This window comes from Rhincodon typus, chromosome 1 (assembly GCF_021869965.1).
Source record: "Rhincodon typus isolate 14 chromosome 1, sRhiTyp1.1, whole genome shotgun sequence".
Taxonomy (NCBI): Eukaryota; Metazoa; Chordata; class Chondrichthyes; order Orectolobiformes; family Rhincodontidae; genus Rhincodon; species Rhincodon typus.
Genome location: NC_063332.1, coordinates 29162301 through 29184056, shown reverse-complemented (window position 1 = coordinate 29184056; position 21756 = coordinate 29162301). Strand labels below are relative to the sequence as shown.

General features: G+C 41.4%; 1 protein-coding gene across 1 annotated transcript in view; it reads left to right on the top strand.

Annotated features, from left to right (window-relative positions):
• The window catches only part of dym (dymeclin), a 446122-nt gene that overhangs the window by 375897 nt on the left and 48469 nt on the right, over positions 1-21756 (top strand). The window contains exon 11 of the mRNA XM_048598245.1: positions 943-1056. Coding sequence (XP_048454202.1) covers positions 943-1056 — 114 coding nt within the window. The remainder of the gene's footprint in view (positions 1-942; positions 1057-21756) is intronic.

Genomic DNA, 21756 nt, shown 5'->3' with positions numbered 1-21756 from the left:
CTTTGTCTATCCAACTGCTGTTCTCTCTCTTTGGGCTCTATCTCTACCTAGCGTTTACTTCCTACCCCCATCCATCCGTATCTTCTGTGTATAAACTGATGTTTTCCTAGTTACCATGAGGTCTGAGGAAGGGTCACCGGATTCGAAACATTAACTCTGATTTTTTCTTCATAGATACTGCCAGACCTGCTGAGGTTTTCCAGCAATTTCTGTTTTGTTCCTGATTTACAGCATCCACAGTTGTTTCGGTTTTTATCAAAAGCAATGGTATTTATACAGTTTTGCATGTTTAACACAAAAAAATCTGAAAATGCTGACAAAGCAGTTCTACAAACTTCATTTACTTAGAAATAAGGACTATTCATGTCTGCGAATAATAAACATTCATTTGTGCTTTTTGGGATGCAGTTTTGATTATGATATATATGTCAAGTTAATGGGGTTAGAACACTTTTCCCAACTGTGCTTTACTGATCTGAGGTATCACCAAGCATGCTGTCAGGTTCCATTGCTTTTGACCAATAGCTCACGTACAAATAGATTCAAGAACAGCTTCTTCCCCGCTGTTGTTATACTTCTGAGTATAAAATTTTAACTTTAATGTTGATTTCACTCTCTGTGCACCTTCTTTACAGCCATAACATTGTATTCTTTGCTCTGTTTTATTACCTTAATGCGCTTTGTATGAAATGATTTACCTGTGCTGCATGTAAAACAAAACTTTTCACTGTACCCAGGTACATGTGACGATAATAAATCAAATCAGTATTACATATAAGTTGCTTCATGTTTGGGCACGCAAATCATAATAAAAATCAGGAAAGTACATAAAGCTTTTGCAGAGTTGGCAAAGATACTTTTCATCACATTACTGCGTTTAAGTGGAGGATGGAATGTCATTCTGTGTTTAGGAAACAATTACTAATCATATTTAAATTATAGGTGATCAGCTTCTTCAGTCATCGGCTGGAACAGGCGGGTGCAGACCTGTCAGTGGAAAGAGTTCTGGAGGTCATCAAACAGGGGGCTGTAGCATTGCCCAAAGATAAACTGAAGGTGAGGAATTCTGTCTTTTAACACTTTAGTTTATTGTGATCAAAATCACCAGGTTTTATACTTAATTACTGAATTAATGTATGTTTTCCCAAGGAATAGGAGTTCTTCAATGCCTTGGTGATAGGGAAGGGAAAATTTTGTATTGTTCTCAGTGTTGATCGCTACGCAAAACAATCTATTAGTTTACATGGTGTGAGGTTACACTGGCAAACTACATTAATGCTCCCTAATGTGCAGCTGCCTGCCAATACTCAATGCCTAGTCTTGCATCGGAGAAAAACTATTTGGGTAAGGAATAAAAGCAGAATACTACAGATGCTGGAGATCTGAAATTAAAACAGAATATGCTGGAAATGCTGAGCAAATCTGGCAGCATCTGTGGGAAGTGAGAAAAAGGTAGCAACTTTTGTTCGGAATGAAAGGAGGATAAAAATGTGAACATGCAGAAATATTTCTAGCAGTTCTTGTTTTTAATTAAGGAAGGAAACCTGAAAGAGTCGAATGGACATGAAGATCAGAGAGAAGAGGAATAAAACAAAGCTGTGTCTGAATGGTGTTAGATAGAAATGTTTGTGATAGTTTTACTGCATAAGTCATCCTTTTTTTGTAAATATTTCCACTGTAGGCCAAACATTGGTTTCAGGTATTGATTGCTTGTAGTTTTCTCTGTGGAACACAGTGTTGTAGTTCAAATAAAAACAGGAAGGGCTAGAAGTACAAAGCAGATCTGGCGACATCTGTAGAAAGAGACAATTAACAATAGCAACAGAAACTGACAGGAAAACTCAGCAGGTCTGGAGAGAGGCATCTGTGTAGAGCTGTTTCGGATCCAGTGACCCTTCTTTAGAAACAATTAATGACTCTTTGCAGACCTGATAATGCTACCATGAGTATTTCCAACATTTTCTGTATACCACCATCTATAGTATTTTACTTCTATTTTAGTATAACAATTTATATGATTTTTTTCATTTTAAATAAAGTGTCTCGCGCTATAATGAGAAGGGACCTTCATAGTCTCAAAGAAAAGAAAGTTTATTGTCTTCAAAGACTTATGAGCCACTGCTTACAATTTGCATTCCTACAACTGCATCAATCTGAAACAAATCTCAAGGCACATCATTAAATACATTTGGAATATAGATGCAAAACAAAGAATTGGGTGAAGGACCCTTGGGTAGCCCTTAGCCACCATGATGTTAGGACCAATGCACTGGCAAATCAGATAACTAGGCTGTATAAATTACTTTAAACTATTTGGGGTGGGGGGAGATTTGGGAGAGGAAAAGAGTAGGCTTATAGAGCAAAAAGATATGGCAACATTACAAGGCGGCTATTTAGATAATGATGTCCTGAACGGGACAGGAAAGGAAAGAGTATACAAATATAGAAAAACAGCAGCAAAGGGTCAAAGGAGGAGAAAATGATAAATAGGCAAAATTAATGGCTCTTTATTTAAATGCATATATTCAAACAAAATAATGGTACAAATAAAGCTTAAGGGGAAATGATATTACAGCCATTACGGGGACATGGTTACAAGGAGATAAAAGCTGGGAATCAAATATTCAGCACTTGTGATATTTCGAAAGGACAGGCAGAAACGGAGAGGGCAGTGGGGTAGCTTGTTAGGGGATGGAATAAGTAAAATAGCAAGAAATAATCTTGGATCAGATCATGAGAATCCATATGGGTGGAGGTAAGAAATAACAAGGGGAATAAGCCACTAATGGGAGTGGTTCATAGGACATCAATAGCTGCACTGGGAGACAGAGTAAATGGGAAAATAATGAGGGTATGTAAAAGTGGCAGTACATTAATTGTGGGTTACATTAATCTTCATGTGGATTGGGGAAGTTAAATTGGCAGAAGTCGCTATGAAGAGAAATTCATAGAGTGCATTCAGGAGAGTTTCCTAGAACAGTATGTTGTGGATCGAACCAGGAATCAAGCTATATAGATCTGGTGATGTGTAATGAAGCAGGTTTGGTAAATGATATCAGCGTAAATGATCCCTTGAGGGAACAGTGACTAAACATGATAGAATTTAGCATTCATTTTGAGAATGAGAAACTTGGATCGGAAATGACTGTACTAATTTTAAATGAGGGTAATTACAAAGAGGTGAGGCAGTGCTAGCTGAAGTAGACTGGGAGAAGAGTTTAGCAGCAAGATAGTTGAGGAACAATGACCAGCTGTTTAAGAAAATGGTTCATGATTCACAACAAAGATATAACCCCATGAGAAAGAAGAATTCTAGGAAGGGAACAAGTCCATCATGGTTAACCAGGCAAGTTGAGGATAGCATCAAATTGAAAGAAAAAACATACAATGCGGCAAAGTGTAGTGGTAAGCTGGAGGATTGGGAAAGCTTAAGTGAGAGAAGTCAAGCTTTGAGCATAAACTTGCAAGTAAAAGTAAGATGGACAGCAAGAGTTTCTTTATATGTACAAAGGAAGAGAGAGGCCAAAGTGAACATAGGCCCCTCAGAGAACAAGGCCGAGAAGATAATAAAGGGGAATCAGGAAATGGCAGAGGAGCTAAATAAATACTGTCTTCAGTATTCATGTTAGAAAACATGACAACATTCCGGCAATGGTACTGAAGACTTGTTCTCCAGAACTTGCCGCTCCCTTAGCCAAGCTGTTCCAGTACAGTTACAACACTGGTATCTACCTGACAATGTGGAAAATTGCCCAAGTATGTCCTGTACACAAACAGCAGGACAAATCCAACCCGGCCAATTACTGCCCCATCAGTCTCCTCTCGATCATCAGTAAAGTGATGGAAGGTGTCACCGACAGTGCTGTCAAGTTGCACCTGCTCAGTGATCCCCAGTTTGGGTTCCACCAGGGCCAATCAGCTCCTGACCTCATTACAGCCTTGGTTCAAACATAGATAAAAGAGTTGAATTCCAGAAGTGAGGTGAGAGTGACAGCCTTTGATATCAAGGCTGCATTCAACCAAGTGTGGCATCAAGGAGCCCTAGCAAAATTGGAATCAATGGGTATCGGGGGCAAACTCTCCAGTGGTTGGAGTCATACCTGACACATAGGAAGATGGTTGTGGTTGTTGGCGGTCAATCATCTCAGCTCCAGGACATCTCTGCAGGAGTTCCTCAGGGTAGTGTCCTAGGCCCAACCATCTTCAGCTGCTTCATCCATGACCTTCACTACATCATAAGGTCAGAAGTGGGGATGTTCGCCAATGATTGCACAATGTTCAGTACCATTCGTGACCTCCTCAGATACTGAAGCAATCCATGTTCACATGCAACAAGATCTGGACAATATCCAGGCTTGGGCACCAGAGTGGGCTGACAAGTGACATTCGTGCCACACAAATGCCAGGCTATGACCATCACCAATAAGAGACAACCTAACCACCGTCCCTTGACACTCAATAGTGTTACCATCACTGAATCCTCCACTATCAACATCCTGGGGGTTACCAGTGACCAGAAACTCAACTGGACTCACCACATTAACACAGTGGCTACAAGAGCAGGCCAGAAGCTGGGAATACTGCGGCGAGTAATTCACCACCTGACTCCTCAAAGCCTGTCTGCCATTTACAAGGCACAGGTCAGGAGCATAATGGAATACTCCCTACTTGCCTGGATGAGTGCAGCCCCAACAACACTCAAGAAGCTTGACACCATCCAGGACAGAGCTAAATTGGTACTACATTCACAAGCATTCACTCCCTCCACCACTGATGCTCAGGAGCAGCAGTGTGTACTATCTACAAGATGCACTGCAGAAGTTCACCAAAGATCCTCAGACAGCATCTTCCAAACCCACGATCACTTCCATCTAGAAGGACAAGGGCATCAGATATATGGGAACACCACCACCTCCAAGTTCCCCTCCAAGTCACTCACTATCCTGACTTGGAAATATATTGCCGTTCCTTCACTGTCGCTGGGTCAAAATCCTGGAATTCCATCCCTAATATCATTGTGGGTCAACCCACAGCAGGAGGACTGCAGCAATTCAAGAAGGCAGCTCACCACCACCTTCTGAAGGGCAACTGGAATGGGCAAGAAATGCTGGCCAGCCAGCAATGCCCACATCCCACAAATGAATAGAGAAAAGAAAACACTAATAATATTTCAAAAATACCAAACAATCAAGAGGGAGAGAAAATAAATACAACTATTACTAAAGAAAATGTATGAATGAAACTAATGAGGCTAAAATCCAGTAGGACCCCTGGACCTGATGAGATACATCTTAGGATATCAAGCGGAGTAGCTATCGAGATAGTTGATATCTTGGTAGTAATCTCTTAGATTCTGGAAAACGTTAACTCTGATTTTTCTTCACAAATGCTATGAGTCCTGCTGAGCTTTTCCAGCAACTTCTGTTTTTGTTCCTGATTTACAGCATTCACAGTTCTTTTGGTTTTTATCTTCCTAATTGTACAAAATGGGAAAGAGATAAAAATAGATAACGTATAGACCAGTTAGCTTAATGTCAGTTAAAAACTGGTAAAATGTTAGAGTCTTTTATAATGTGTGTGATATTATTAAGCAGAGTCACATTTGGTTTCCTTGAGGTGAATTCATGCCTGACAATTATGAAGGGGTAACATGAGAATAGATAAGGACAACCAGTGGATGTAATATATTTGGATTTTCAGAAGGCATTTGATGAAGTACTTTAGGCTGCTTAATTAGATGAGTGGAGTTTGTGCATTAACATGGATAGAGGAATGAATAACTAATAGAAGACAGAGAGTTGCAATTGGGGGCATTTTCAGGATGGCAAACTGTAACTAATAGAGTGCCACAGGGATCATTTCTGGGCCATAATTATTTGTAATATCAATTATCAATTTGAGTGAGGGAAGTGAATGTACTATAGCCAGGAACAAAAACAGAATTTACTGGAAAAGCTCAGCAAGTCTGGCAGCATCTGTGAAGAAAAAAAAATCAGTTAACGTTTCGGATCCAGTGACCTTTCCTCAAAACCGGACCCAAAACGTTAACTCTGAATTTTTCTTCACAGACCTGCTGAGTTTTTCCAGCATCTTCTGTTTTTGTTCCTGATTTATAGTATCCACAGTTCTTTCGGTTTTTATGTACTGTAGCCAGGTTTGCGGATGAAACAAAATATGTGGGAATGGAAGTGAAGAGGATGACACAGGGTCTGCAGAGGGAAATGTGGATAGGTGATTAGGTGGGCAACAATTTGACATAGAGATGTACAGCACGGAAACATACCCTTCAATCGAAATCATCCATGCTGACCAAGTATCCTAAATTAATGTAGTCCCATTTGCTAGCATTTGGCCCATATCCCTATAGACCCCTCCTATTCATATACCCATCCAGATGCTTATTAAATGTTCTAATTGTACCAGCCTCACCCACTTTCTCTGCCAGTTCATTCTATACACGCATAACCCTCTGCAAGAAAAAGTTGCCCCTTAGGTCCCTTTTCAATCTTTCCCCCCTCACCTTAAACCTATGCCATTTAGTTTTGGACTCCTCTATGCTGGGAAGAAGACCTTGACTATTCACCCTATCCAGTCCCCTCATGATTTCACAAACCTCTGTAAGGCCACCCCTCACCCTCCAGGGAAAATAGCCCCAGCCTATTCAGCCTTTCCCTATAGCTCAAACCCTCCAACCCTGGCAACATGCTTGTAAATCTTTTCTGAACCCTTTTAAATTACAAAAGGAACACCGGGATCGTGTTCCAACTTGTAATGGTACACTCTCACAATAAAAGCCCACCGCTGAATTCGACCTGAAGCTATGGGCAGCACAGTCTTGTCCTTTTTAAGTAGGCCTAGCAGGAATTTGTGGTCTGTTATTATCACAAATGTACATCCATAAAGGTATGGGTGGAACATTCTCACACCAAAGATGACTGCCAAACCTTCCTTCTCTATTTGGGTGCATTTTCATTCAGCATCAACCAAAGTCCAGGAAGAATATGCTATCGGGAGTTCCTCTCCACTAGGCTGTTGGTGAGCCAACACTACTCTGATACCATAAAGGAAAGCAATGCTTTTTAGCACCACATCTCACTTGGGATTATAGTGTGCCAACACCTTAGATAACAATAGCTGCTTCCTCACTTCCCTAAAGGCTACTTCTTGGCTACGAGATCATTTCCAAGGCTGACCCCTTTTCAATAGCAGTTGTAAGGGTGTCAGGATGGAGGCCAGGTTACGTATGAATTTTCTATAATAATTCACCAACCCAAGAAAAGACCTAAGCCCCAGTATAAACGTGGGAGCCGGGGTACTTTTGTTCACCCTCATTTTATTTTCCAATGGGTGTAACCCAGTCTTGTCGACTCTGTAGCCCAAGTAGGTTACTTGGGATGCCTGCAACACACATTTTTCCCTCCTGAGACCTAAACTCACCTTAAGAAACATTTAAGCGCTGTGTCCAAGTTCTCTAAATGCTCTTTATTAACTTTTTCCGGTTATTAGCGCATCATTCAGAATAATGGTGACTTGGGGTGGACCTTGTAAAATGTTCTCCATCGTCTGCTGGGAAATGGCAAAGGCTGATGATACTCCAAACGGCAGTTTCATATATTGGCACAAACTCTTCAGGGTATACTTCTGTGGCCTACTTCTGGGAATCCTGACCTAATCGCAGTTGCACATATGCATGGGCCATGCCCAGCTTCATGAAGGATAGCACCCCTGCCAGTTTTGTGTATAAGTCCTCCACACGACGGATTGGGTATTTATCCACCTTCGAAAAGCAGTTTACCATTTGTTTGAAATCCCCACAAAAGCGAACCAACATGTTGGACTTCACAATCAGTATGACCGATGCTGCCCATTCTGCAAACTTTTCTGGTTTGATGATCCCTTCGCTTTCCAGCCTCCTGATTTCTGCCTTTACTTTTTCATGTAAGGCAAATGGCACTGGGCAGGCCTTGCAGAATCATGGAATTGCTTCCCAGTCAACATACCTTGGCCCCTTTACACTTTCAGGTTTTTAATTAGGACTTCACTCAGGCAGCCATTTTCTATTGAAAAATGTTGAGCGAATCAAGTTGAATCGTTTTCAAACAATTTCACCTCATCGTGTTTGAGCTTGAACCTTTTACTACAATCTGTGGTAACTAAGCCAGCTATTTCTCATAAGAGACCGGAACAGAAGTTGTACTCTTAATCTGCCTGGCCAAAGTCTTGCACAAACTTCACCAAAATTTGCTCTGGATTCCAACCGTTAAGTCTTTACTTTGATCATTGATAAGCACTGATAGAGCTGTGTTGATATCTACTTCCATTAGAACTGGGTGACCATTTAAACAGACATTTATTTTGATTAGCTCTGATTTGGATGTTACTAAATAATTTAACTGTTCCAAACCAGCTATAGGTGGACTTTCCAAGGTGTGCACTCTCCTGGTTACCGGCCAATGAGTTCTGTTACTCAGTTCAGGTCTAGTGGAACTCTTTTGCAGTCTCAAGTCCACATACTGCCAGCAACTACAATGGCCAGCTGGCCCTCGAGAAAAATTAACCATTGGGCCTGTTATGGACCAGATCCCCTCAAAATATTTTAAGCAGGTAGCCTAGACCCTATCTTTTTCTTATTTTAAAGATAGATGTGAAGTGCCCTGTTCCAGATGCAATGCAACTGATCAAACTACTCGACGTTAAGCAAAACACAATTTATTTAACCACTAAAGTTAAAATACAAACAAAAGAAAGGAATTTAGAATAACTTAACTAATGGAAAACTTAACTGAATAATAAATACAGTATCTATTACTAATCAACTGTTCCAATATAGTAATATCCCTTAAACACACCCTTTAGCACAAAGGCAAATTCAGACACAGATTATCACATGCAGGTCTCCAATCCAGGAGGGAAAAAACATCAAAAGAAAATTCAGAGAAAGTAGCAGCTAGGAGACATTCACTGAAGCTTCAAACTCTTTTGAGACCACAAAGGCTTCTGCTTAAAATTAAAACTAAAAACTAAAAAAACTGCTAGAAAGCCTGGTGTATGAGAGCTGGTCACACCAAGGCTGCTTCCAGTATTCCAACTTTAAAAAAAATCCAGGGCCTCACAAATTGTTTACTTTCCTCGAGACAGCTCACCACCTCTGCCTTACAACCGCTCTTCAAAAAAAAAAGGACAAAATAACCTCTTGACATGACAGCATCACCACAGCCGAGGCTTGGCTTTGTTTTCGGGTTTTGCTGTGGGCTGACCTAGCGTCCCTCTGTTCAGGATGTGTCCTGAGTGAGGCTATGCAATTGCCTTCACTCAAGTGGTATTCCCCAAGCTCAGTCAGAATATCCTATAACTGCTAAGCACCACTTGACACGTTTTCTAATGACAAAGCAGGTTGTAGTGCTAGTTGGGCTTCAGCTAGTCGGTGTTTTTGCATGGTCACATCATTAATCCCACTTACCAAACAGTCTCACAGCATCTCACTTAGCGTTACTCCAAAATCACATGCCTCTGCCAGTCGTCTTAAGCTCGTCAAAAATCCTGATATGGATTCTGCTGGTTTCAAATGGCCAAGTAAAACCTATAGTGTCTCAGAATTAGAGGAGGCTTGGTGTCGTACTGTGTCTTAGCTACACCATTAACTCTTGAAAGGTTTCAGTATCTGGTGCCTCAGGGAAAATTAGGCTGTTAATAACATAAAAAGCTGCAGGTCCACAACCAGTCAGGAGAATTACCTGTTGCTTTTCATTTGCCCCAGTGTAATTTTCCCGGGAAAAAAAATGCATTCTTTCTGCGTGCTGGGCCCAATCTTCTACAGCAGAATTGAACAAATCAAGCTTCCCAACTAGCAACATGATGCCAGAAATGCTTACCGCAATCTCTAGAAAGGCGTATTTTTCTCTTGTCGCCACTGAAATAAATCCATGAATGCTGGTATCCTGTCACCAAGTCACCTTTTATTTACTCATATATAGTACATGACATTGACCCTGCTAGCTCAGAGCTGACTTCTAGAGCAGAGTCCCTGACACTCCTTATCTGTCAGACAGGACTCCCTGATTAGACCAGGTTAACAGCCCCAATCAGGGAATTCATATTTTATGAGGTCCACCTGGCTGACATCGTTCCAAACACAGCAGTCCCCTTCTGTGCTGTATCATTTCTATGAAGTAGCCAGGGCTGTTGTGTTGAGAAACAAAGCAACTAATATGTGTAAAGCAAGGTACCACCAACAGCAATGGGATAAACAACCAGATAATCAGTTATAATAATGCTGTTTTCAGGGTTAAATGTGGCCAGAAGACCAGAAGAATTCCCCTGCTTTTCTAACAATCTAGCCATGGTGCCTTTATACTCACCTGAGAGGGCATTAGTGTGGTTTTACATTTCATCTGGAAGACTGTAAGTCTGATAGTAAAGCGCTGTCCCAGTACAAATCTAGATCGTATGCTCAAGTTAACTGTAATGTGAATGTACCAAAAAATTCAGTAAAAGTGACAAAAGTGCTTTGTACCTTAAGACCATAACATATAGGAACAGCAGCTGGCTATTTGGCCCTTTGTTTCTGCTCTGCCATTCAATGAGATCATGGTTGATCTGATAATCCTCAATTCCCTTACTTATTAAAAATCTGCTCATCTCCTATGTTTAACCACCCAGATGCCACAGCCCTCCATGCTGAAGAATTACACTCTGAGAGAAGAGATTCCTCCTCACTCTTCTTAAATGACTGATTCCTTACCCTGAAATTATACTCTATGGTTCTAGTCTCTCCCACAGGGGAAAATAATCTCTCATCACCTGTCAAGACCCCAAAGAATCTTGTATGTTTGAATGTTTTTTCTCATTTTTTGAAACTCCAATGAGTACGTGCCCATTCTACTCAACCTCTCCTCCTAAAATAATCCCTCTAAACCAGGGATTAAGCTAGTGAACCTTCTCTGTCATCAATCCTCCTTGTCACTTCTTCGAAGAATTCAAAGAAATGCTGACTAGCCCATATCTTTCGAAGTGACAGTTTTTCCAATTTCTCAGAATTGATTCTAGCATTTTGCCCACCACCAAAATAAGACTCAACTGGCCTATAATTGTTTGGCATTTCCTTTGTACCCTTTTTAGATAATGGATACATTTGCATTCCTCCAGTCTTCTGGCATCTCACCTGTGTCTAGTGAAGATTGGAAAATAATCCTCAGAGCATCTGCTGTTTCCTTTCTGACATCCTTCAGCATCCCAGGGAACAATCCATCTGCCCTGGTAATTTTTCCATTACAAGTTAACAAAAGGGGCTTTATGGGTTGAGTTTTCTTTGTGAATACAGATCCTCTGCATCTTCTCTGATACATCCTATTCTTTCCTTAATTATCCTTTTGCTCTTTATACACTGGTAAAACATCTTTGCATTTTTCTTCATCTTGCTTACTAATATTTTCATCCCCTCTGTTTGATTTCCTTTTGTTTTCCACTTGATCCCAGTACCTTCTGTACTCCTCTAGTGTTGAGTTTTTTGTGTTTATCAAAAACTTTCTTTTAACTTCAATCTTTAATCTTTTCCTGTATTTTTCCAGATAACCATGGGGGTCTAGATTTGGCAGTTACTTTTGGAGGGGACATATCTGCTTTGTGCTTTCCAAAGGTTTATGACTGATTCATCCTTTAGTCCTATCCAGTCCACCTGAGCCAAATCACTTCACAATTATATAAAATCTGCCTTCACCCAATTGAAAGCTTTTACTCCTGATTCATCTTTGTCCTGTTCCATAATATTAAATCTAACCAAATTGTGGTCACTACCCCCGATATGGTTGTCCACTGTCACTTCACCCACCTGCCCATCTTCATTTCCCAAAACTAAATCCAGAATTGCATCCCCTCTCATTGGGCTTGTCACATATTGTTTAAAACAATCTTAACGAACATAGTACATGAATGTTTCACTCTCAATGCTCCTTGCATTGTTTGAAACACAGTTGATATTGCGATAGTTAAGGTCTGCTACTATTATTGCCCTCTTATTCCTACAGGCAGAAATTTAACTGGATATGTGTTCTTCTATCTCCCTGTCACTATTGGGCAGTCTGTAATATACTCTTTGTTGTGTGACTGTCTCTTTTTTATTTCTAAGCTCAACCCATGAAGCCTCATTTGTTAACCCGTTCAGAATATCACCTCTTCTATTTCTTAGCCAGTACTGCTACACCCCCAGTCCTTTGTGTCATTCTCACCACTTGCCTTCCCACCTGCTTTTGTGTCATTCACAAACATAGGTTAAGTACATTTACTTTTCCTAATCCAACTCAGTAATGTATATTGTAAATAATTATGGTCCCAGCACCAATTCCTATGGCTCACCTCTAGTTACAGGTTGCTGTCCTGAAAATGCTCCTCTTATCCCTCTTCGATTAGTTAGTCAATCCTCTGCCCATGCTAATATACTACCTCTGATACCATGGGCTCTTAACTTATTAAGTGGCCTAATGTGCAGTACCTTACTAAACGCCTTCCAGAAATCCAAATATATTGACAACGCAATGGGAGTTGTCATAAAAATGGTCGTCCTTGTCCCTGTCGTCCTTGTCCTTCCGTTCTCTCCTCCATGTGGTGACCTTCCAGCCTCTGAGGCGAGACTAGGAGAATTAATGGGTAGAATTTAAATCATTGCCTTAACACTTGTTATTTATGAGGGAATGGGGCAGGTACACACAAATATTTTTTATTCCCTGGCAGGGGTCCCGAGTGTGACTGCGCTGGCACAGTAGACAGCAAAATTTAGTAACAAGCTCTAACTTGCTGCTGCACCAGAAGTTTAAATAATTTCACAGTCTTCTGGCTCTAAACTTTAGTCTGATAAATTACCACCAGCCAGGGTGTCTGTGACTGACTTTCTTCCCAGACATCCCACTCTGGAGGCTCTATTGGGCAGGCTGACCACCACCTAGTTGGCCAGACTCCTCTAATTGGTTGCCAGAAGCTTTGTTTCAGTGTCTTTAAAAGGTGGAGTTGAGTTGGTGATCCTTACTCCTGCTCAGCGTCAAAATAGGTAAAATTCATCTCTTGGACTGGGAAAGAGATCAATCAAGAAGGGTTCCTGTTCCTGATTGTTGCTCAATACCCTATGAGCATTATATGAGAATTTTAGGCAAGGTAGTGTTTGGCCGTGCTGCTCCCTTCTGATTGAGTAGTCTATCCTGTGCAATCATGGAAAACAGCTGCTCTGGGGAGTTTTTAAAGAGTATGGAAAGTAAGGACAATTATCTCCAGTTCAAGTCAGCAGCAGGGAGAAAATTGTATGGCAACAAGAATTTTGAGAATACCCACGGATAGAAAATCAACAATTCCCTTGGGCTGCTTTAACATTCCTCCCATCTGCATCTTTTGACTGGAGTTTCTGGTTAATTAGAAGCAATTCAATAACTTGGCCTTGTTTTGCTAATATGGGAAACTTTTAAAATAGAAATTTTTGAAGGAATGCAAGCTTCATGTAAAGTGGACCTTGCACTTATAAAAGCATGTCTTAACTTTCCTATAAGTGAATAAATTCAGCAGGTGGAGAAGGTAGTCAACAAGACATATGGCATGCTTGCCTTCATCAGCCAGGGCATTGAATTTAAAAATTCACAGGTAACGTTGCAGCTTTATAGAACCTTACTTAGGCTGCATTTGGAATATTATGTTCAATTCTGGTCGCCACACTATCAGAAGGATGTGGTGGCTTTGGAGAGGGTACAGAAAAGATTTACCAGGATGTTGCCTGGTATGGAGGGCATTAGCTATGAGGAGAGGTTGGAGAAACTTGGGTTGTTCTCACTGGAACGACGGAGGTTGTGGGGTGACCTGATAGAGGTCTACAAGATTATGAGGGACATAGACAGAGTGGACAGTCAGAAGCTTTTTCCCAGGGTGGAAGAGTTAGTTTCTAGGGGCCATACGTTTAAGATGCGAGGGACAAGGCTTAAAGGTGATGTACGAGGCAGGTTTTTTATATAGAGGGTAGTGGGTGCCTGGAACTTGCTGCCGGGGGAGGTAGTGAAAGCAGATACTATAGTGACTTTTAAAGGGCATCTTGATAAATACATGAACAGGATGGGAATAGAAGGATACGGTCCCTGGAAGGGGTACGGGGTTTTGGTTGTGACAGGCAACATGTCGGTGCAGGCTTGGAAGGCTGAAGGGCCTATTCCTGTGTAGTAATTTTCTTTGTTCTTTTCTTTGGATTGATTTTGCGAATCTTGAAAAATGACTGCAGTAGGAGGGTCACAATTTAGCTTGGTGCTCTGAGGTAGTGAGAGAAAAATCCAGATTTCCTTCCTGATCACACTCTAGTGACCGTGCATCTGTGTCACAGATAGATGAGAATAGGATTGGCCTTAATTATGAGGTTTTCCTTAGTTCAGTTCATGGAATCCCTACAGTGTGGAAGCAGGCCATTTGGCTCATCAATCCACACTGACCCTCCAAGGAGATCCCACGCAGACCCACCCTCTTATCCTATCCTTGTAACTCTGCAGCCCCCATCCTAATCCATCTAACTTACATATCTTTGGACTGTGGGAGGAAACTGGAGCACCTGGGGAGAATGTGTAAGCTCCACACAAACAGATGCCCGAGGAGGGAATTGAACCCAGGTCCCTGGCCCTTTGAGGCAGCAGTGCTAACCACTGAGCCATCATACCACCCTTGTCTGGTGATATGGTGTGTCTGGTGCATGAAGAATATCCACTTGGACACGGTAGCGTGGAATGAGTCCATGTTTTTTAAATTCACTCATGAGACTTGGGCGTCTCTGGCTGGGCCAACATTTATTGCCCATCCCTAGTTGCCCCTGAGAAGGTAGTGTGAGCTGCCGCCTTGAACTTTTACAGTCCATGTGCTGTGGCTTTATCCTCAATGCTGTTAGCGAGTGAATTCTGCGATTTTGATCCAGCGACAGTGAAGGAAAGGCAATTTATTTCCAAGTTAGGATGGTGAGTTGCTTGGAGGCAAACTTGCAGGTGGTCTTTGTCTTTGCCGCCCTTGTCTTTCTAGATGGAAGTGGTTTTGAGTTTAAAAAGTGCTATCTCGGGATCTTTGGCAGTGCACACTGCTGCTACTGAGTATTGGTGGTGGAGTGACTGAATGTTTGTTGATGTGGTGCTAATCAAGCAGGCTGCTTTTTGCTGGATACCTTGTTTAGTGTTGTTGTAGCTGCACTTATCGAGGCAATTGGGGAATATTCCATCATACTCCTGACTTGAGTCTTGTAGATGGTGGACAGGCTTTGGGGATCAGAAGTATTCACTGCATTATTCCTAGTCTCTGACATGCTCCTGTAACCACTGTATTTATGTGATGAGTCCAATTCAGTTTCTGGCCAATAGTAACCCCCATGATGTTGATAGTTCAGTGATGTTAACACCATTGAATATCATGGGGCAGTGGTTAGATTGACTTTTATTTGAGATGGTCATTCCTTGGCACTTGTGTGGCACAAATGTTACTTGCCAGTTATCAACCTAACCCTGGATATTGTACAGATCTTTTGCATTTGGACATGTACTGTTTCAATATCTGAGAGGTCACAAAAGATGCTGAACATTGTGCAATCATTGGGTTTATGGTGGAAATAAAGGTCATCGATGAAGATAGTTGGAGATAGGACACAACCCTGAGGAACTCCTGCAGGGATGTCCTGGAGCTGAGATGACTGACCTCCAACAAACACAACCATCTTCCTATATGCTAGGTGTAATTCCAGTCATCCATGGGTTTCCCCCTTATTACAATTGACATCTGTTTTGCTCGGTCTTCTTGATGCCACACTTGGCCAAATGTGCCCTTGATGTCAAGAGCTGTAGCTCTCACTTCACTTCTGAAATTCAGCTCTTCTGTCCATGTGTGAACTAAGGCTCTAATGAGGTTAGGAGCTGAGTGGCCCTGGCAGAGCACAACCTGGCATCAGTGAGCAGGTTGTTGCTGAGCAGATGCTGCTTGGGAGCACTGTCGATGACTTTACTGATAATCGCGAGTAGACTGATGGGGTAGTAGTTGTTCAAGTTGGATTTGTCCTGGTTTTTGTGAACAGGACATATCTGGGCAATTTTCCGCATTGTTGGTTATATGCCAGACTTGCACTGGAGCAATTTGGCTAGGCAAGTTCTAGATCACATGTCTTCAGTATTGTGACCAGAATGTTGGCAGGTCCCAGTATCCAGTGCCTCCAACCATTTCTTGATATCACATGGAATGAATCAAATTGACTGAAGACTGGTATCTGTGATGCTGGGACCACTGGAGGAGGCCAAGATGAATCATCCACCTGGCACCGTTGTGTTGGGCTCTCCCGTCATTGAGGATGGGGAATTAAAGTTTTGGCAAAGATCTGTAGCTTGGGTTGTGGGTGCGGTTGTTGACTTGCTTGCCAAGCTGGCTTGTTCTCGTTCAGACGTTTCGTCACCATGCTAGGTGACATCATCAGTGGACCCTCCGATGAAGCGATGTTGTTCTACTCCGCTTGGAATTTATACTGTCTGGTCCGTATGGTGAGTAGTATCATTTCCAGTTTTGATCTGTATGGGTTTGTATATGGGGTGCAATTCTATATGTTTGTTGATTGCATTACGGGTGGAGTATATAATCCGGATGGGGGTTATTTGTAGAGCCACCTGCTGCAGTGTTGATTGTCCATAGCCATTTATAACTGAATATGGCAGGGCCGTAGAGCTTCGATCTGAGCTATTAGTTGTGGATTGCTTAGCTGTGTCTGTCTCTTGCTGCTTATACTGTTTGGCACACAAGTATTCCTGTTTGATAGCTTCACCAGATTGACGCCTCATTTTTCTGGTGCAATTCCTGGCATGTCCTCCTTCACTCATCATTAAACAGAATTAATGGTAATAGTAGAGTGGGTAGTAGGGCAGGCCATGAGGTTGCTGATTATGTTGGAGTACATTTTGCTGCTGATGATGGCACACAGTGCCCCATGGAGCTTGAGTTGCTAGATTTGTTTGAAGTCTGTCTCATTTACTGTGGTGATAGTGGCACACAACACAATGTATGGTAGAATCGATGTGAGGCTGGGACTTCATCTCCACAAGGACTGTACAGTCATCAATCAGACCAAGGATGCTATGAACTGATGTGTCTGTGGCAGTAAAATTGCCAAAGATGCGATCAAGTACATTTTTCCCTCCTGCTCGTTTCCTCACCATCTGCCATAGACCCAGTTTAACAGCAGTGTCCTACAGGATCCTTTAGTAGCGCTGCTGCTGAGCCACTCTTGGTGGTTACATTGAAATCCTTTTTCAAAGTACATTCTGCTTTGTTGCCATCCTCAGTGCTTGATTACACAAAAGGTATTAGGAGGCGATGGCCTAGTAGTATTATCGCTAGACTATTAATCCAGAGACCCAGGTAATGTCCTGGGGACCTGGATTTGAATCCCAACATGGCAGATGGTGGAATTTGATTTCAATAAAAATCTGGAATTAGGAGTCTAATGATAGCCGTGAATTCATTGCTGATTGTCAGAAAAACCCATCTGGTACATTAATGTCCTTTAGGGAAGTAAATTTGCCACCCTTACCTCATCTGGACTACATCTGACTCCAAACCCACAGCAATGGAATTGACTCTTAAACTGCCCTCTGGGCAGTTAGGGATTGGCAATAAATGCTAGCCTAGCCAGTGATGCCCTCATTCCATGAATGAATTAACAAAAAATCGATAGTGCTAAGTTACTCAGTGAACCGTTGAAGACACCTGGATGCAGTCAACTGAAATCTAATCTAAGCACTTTTGCATTTCAAATAGTGTAATAATGACCTTGCAGTAGTGAGGTATTGACACCAATGTGTCTGAATAAATTAATCACTATTAAACACTGCACTTTGAAGTTGAAAAGATGTGAATCTGGCTCAGATTCATTGTGTATAATTAGAGCTAAGCTGTAAACATAATTATTTTTAAATTATTGCATTAACATAAGAAGACTAATTGCTGGATGTGTGTCAGAGCCTTTGAGAATCAGTCTGGTTTAAAAGTGCCAGCTGCAGGACATGGGAAGCTTACCATTAGCCAAGCAATCAATCAAAAGAACCAGTTTGATCATGCAAAGTAAGCTATTTTGAAGAAATTGAGGTTCGTGCTTGAAGTTATTCCTAGCCACAATGTCACCATCTGCACGAAATGTTTAATGTTTCACAATACCAGTGTCAGACATGCTGACATTGTCACAGAATGGGCTGTAAGTGGTAGTTGTGCAAGTCACTGGAATACATATAGAAGTATTACTAATTCATGAGTTAGGAAATTAGAATTAGAAACTTAGCAAATCTTAGTTCAGTAGCATAAACCGTTGAGTATATAGAGGTCTGAAGCTGAGACTTTATTAAATTATTTATTCTTAGGATTTACTGAGAAGTGCAATATTTATTCTCTGTCTCCGGTCGTGATGAGGGGTTGTTTGCTGTGAGATCAATGTGATTTGTAGACCAGGCTGGTTTGAGGTGGCCAGTGCCCTTTTCTCACAGCTGTTAATCACCTAGTTGGATTTCTGCAAGAGCTGAACTAGGCTAATGGTTCAGTACTTGACCACTAGGAATTCTTCATTCTCTAAAGGCAGTTTTACTCTTGATAAACTGAAAAGTTACGTCTAATGTTGGTTTACTTCTATAACTGCCAACAATGCTCTGGTACTTCTTTCAAGGGCTTATTTCTCATGAAAAATGGCTCAATTATGTCCTTTTCTGACCATGTGTTTGAGCATCTATTGATGTTACCAGAGTTTACTCAACCATGAAACCCGGGCGATGATTTCCCCATCCCACTAGCCCCCACAACCATGTAGAGATTTACAGAAGCTATTTGTACAAATGCAAGTAGTATCCAACTAAGATCAATAACTAAGATCAATTAAATTCATTAAGTGCTATGACCAAACTTACGTTTACATTGCTGAATACCACTCCAAGCAATTTATCTTCTGATCCTGGCTGAGATTTCAAATGTACATCACTATCCCAGCCAAGGCAGCTAACTTTATGTGACAATATGATAGAAACCTGTGACTTTTTTATTTCAAGGAGAGCAAGTTTTAAACCTGTGGCACTCACTAAGAGAATAAAGCTAAATGATTCCAAGGTTTTGGAATACTGCATTTAATTCTGGTCCCCCAGCTACAGGAAAGATGTTGTTAAATTTGAAAGCGTTCAAAAAAGATTTATAAGGATGTTGCCAGGGTTGGAGGGTTTGAGCTATAGGGACAGGCTGAATAGGCCGGGCTTATTTTCCGTAGAGAGTTGGAGGCTGAGGGGTGATCTTATAGAGGTTTGAAAAATCATGCGGAGCGTGTATAGGGTGAATAGTCGAGGTCTTTTCCCCAGGATAGGGGAGTGCAAAACTAGAGGGCATTGGTTTAAGGTGAGAGGGGGAAAGGGACCTAAGGGACAACTTCTTCACATGGATGGTTGTGCGTGTATGGAATCAACTGCAGATGAAGTGGTAAAGTTACAGCATTTTAAAAGGCATTTGGATGGGTATATGAATAGGAAGGGTTTAGAGGGATATCAGCCAAATGCTGGCAAATAGGACTAGATTAATTTAGGATATCTGGTCAGCCTGGATGAGTTGGACTGAAGGGTCTGCTTCCATGCTATACACCTCTACGATTCTAAGGTTTTGAACAAGCAAAATAAACTTGTGTTGCTAAAAAAAAATCTTGTCAAAGTCTCTCAGCTTGCATGCATCAGCATGGTTTGCAAAGTTGCCAACATAAAGGCGAGCAACATTTTTAAACTGAGTAGACTGTACTGATTTGTTGACAAGTAGACTCTGATTGTAGAGAGGTTACCATAGAGAATGCAACAGATAAATAATAACCTGCCCTGAGAAATGAACCAGGGAATGGCTGCCCCCTATTTTGTTCAGTTGAAATGTGCACATTGTGTGTACATCTTCATTCTGTTTGCAAAGAATGTATTAACTTATGTAGTTTCCAGTATGTTCAAGTACACTGCACTATGAGCCTGAATATTTTAAATTGGTTGTCAACATAATTCTTAGAACACTCAGGATGTTTTAACAAATTTTGTCTAATCGCCGAATCACAGCTAATGTTGGGTACTGTGTTTAGAATTTTGCAAGCGTGGGTTGGTCATGGTCAGTACAGTACCTTTTATGAACAGTTGAAGGATGATGCTGTTTGATACTATCTTCCAGTCTTTAGGATATAAGACATATGTAGTTGGCATCACACATGCACTCAAATTCATATACTGCGTTACTCTTTTGTATGATGGTCAGAACAATGTTTTGGCTTAATAGTAGCAGCCTCTTGGTAGCAAACATCATGCTTGTAGTTACTGCACAGTAACAAAAATAAGCTGTTATACAAAGTTAGAAAAGTAAAACAATGTACTATGTATGCATCCATAATTCAAATTCTAGCAGTCAGAATTAACTTGATGTAACATACAAATTAACACAAAGCACATCAAGTAGTAGGTGCAGTCAAGTCAGATCCCTTGGATTTCTCAGCATCCTCCTAGATGTTAGTGACATTGTGGTTCAGCAAATCTCATGAAAACTTTGATTCCTTCAAAAGGCATTCCAATTGTTCAGTTGGAAGAAAAATCGCTCCAGTATGCACTGCTTTAATGACAGCTCAATTTCAGCTGAAACTCTGGTTTTCTTATATTTGTGAATTCCGCTGGACTGTCAAAGCTGCATTCCTATCAAAAATTGCTCAATTATGGCTCTTTCGCAGATATTTAGCTTCAGTAAGCTAGTACTGCCTAGGATTCTCCGAGCTCAAGTCTCCTGAGTTGCATCAAGAAAATAGTGCTTGTGTATTTCCTTGACACTTGACTCTCAATTGCACCAAGCAGCTCCTGAAACTCCCAAGACAGTGTCTTAATGGTTATGTTCCTGGGCTAAAGGTCTGGGGACATAACTTAAGATCCTACCTTGGAAGATTGGGGAATTTACATTCAATTCATTAAATAAATCTGGAATAAAAAGCATAGTTTCAATAATGCTGGCAGTGTATGTACCAGATTATTGTAAAATTGCATTTTTTATTCATTTGTGGGATATGGACATCGCTGGCTGGCCAGCATTTATTGCCTGTCCCTAGTTGCCCTTGAGAAGGTGGTGGTGAACTGCCTTCTTGAACCACTGCAGTCTGCCTGTTGTGAGTTGACCCACAATGCCATTAGGAAGGAACTTCCAAGATTTTGACTCGGCAACAGTGAAGGAACAGCGATATATTTCTAAGTCAGGATGGTGAGTGGCTTGGAGAGGAACCTGAAGGTGGTGGTGCTCCCATGTATCTGGTGCCCTTTTCCATCTAGATGGAAGTGGTCATGAGTTAGGAAGGTGCTGTCTAAGGAAATTTGGTGAATTTCTGCGGTGCATCTTGTAGATAGTATGCACTGTTACTATTGAGCATCAGTGGTGAAGGTGAGTGGTTGCATGTGGATGTAGTGCCAATCAAGCAAGCTGCTTTATCCTGGATGGTGTCAATCTTCTTGATTGTTGGAACTGCACCCATCCTGGCAAGCGGGGAGTATTCCATCACACTACTGACTTGTGCTTTGTAGATGGTGGGCAGGCTTTGGGGAGTGAGGAGATATAGAATGTAAGGTGTAAATTTTACTCAACTTGTAGAAAAAAAAGTCTAAGATTTTCCCTGTTCCTTGCCTCTCGACAATTCCAGATACAGTCAGTAGTATCAGAGATAGTAGGAACTGCAGATGCTGGAGAATCTGAGACAACAAGGTG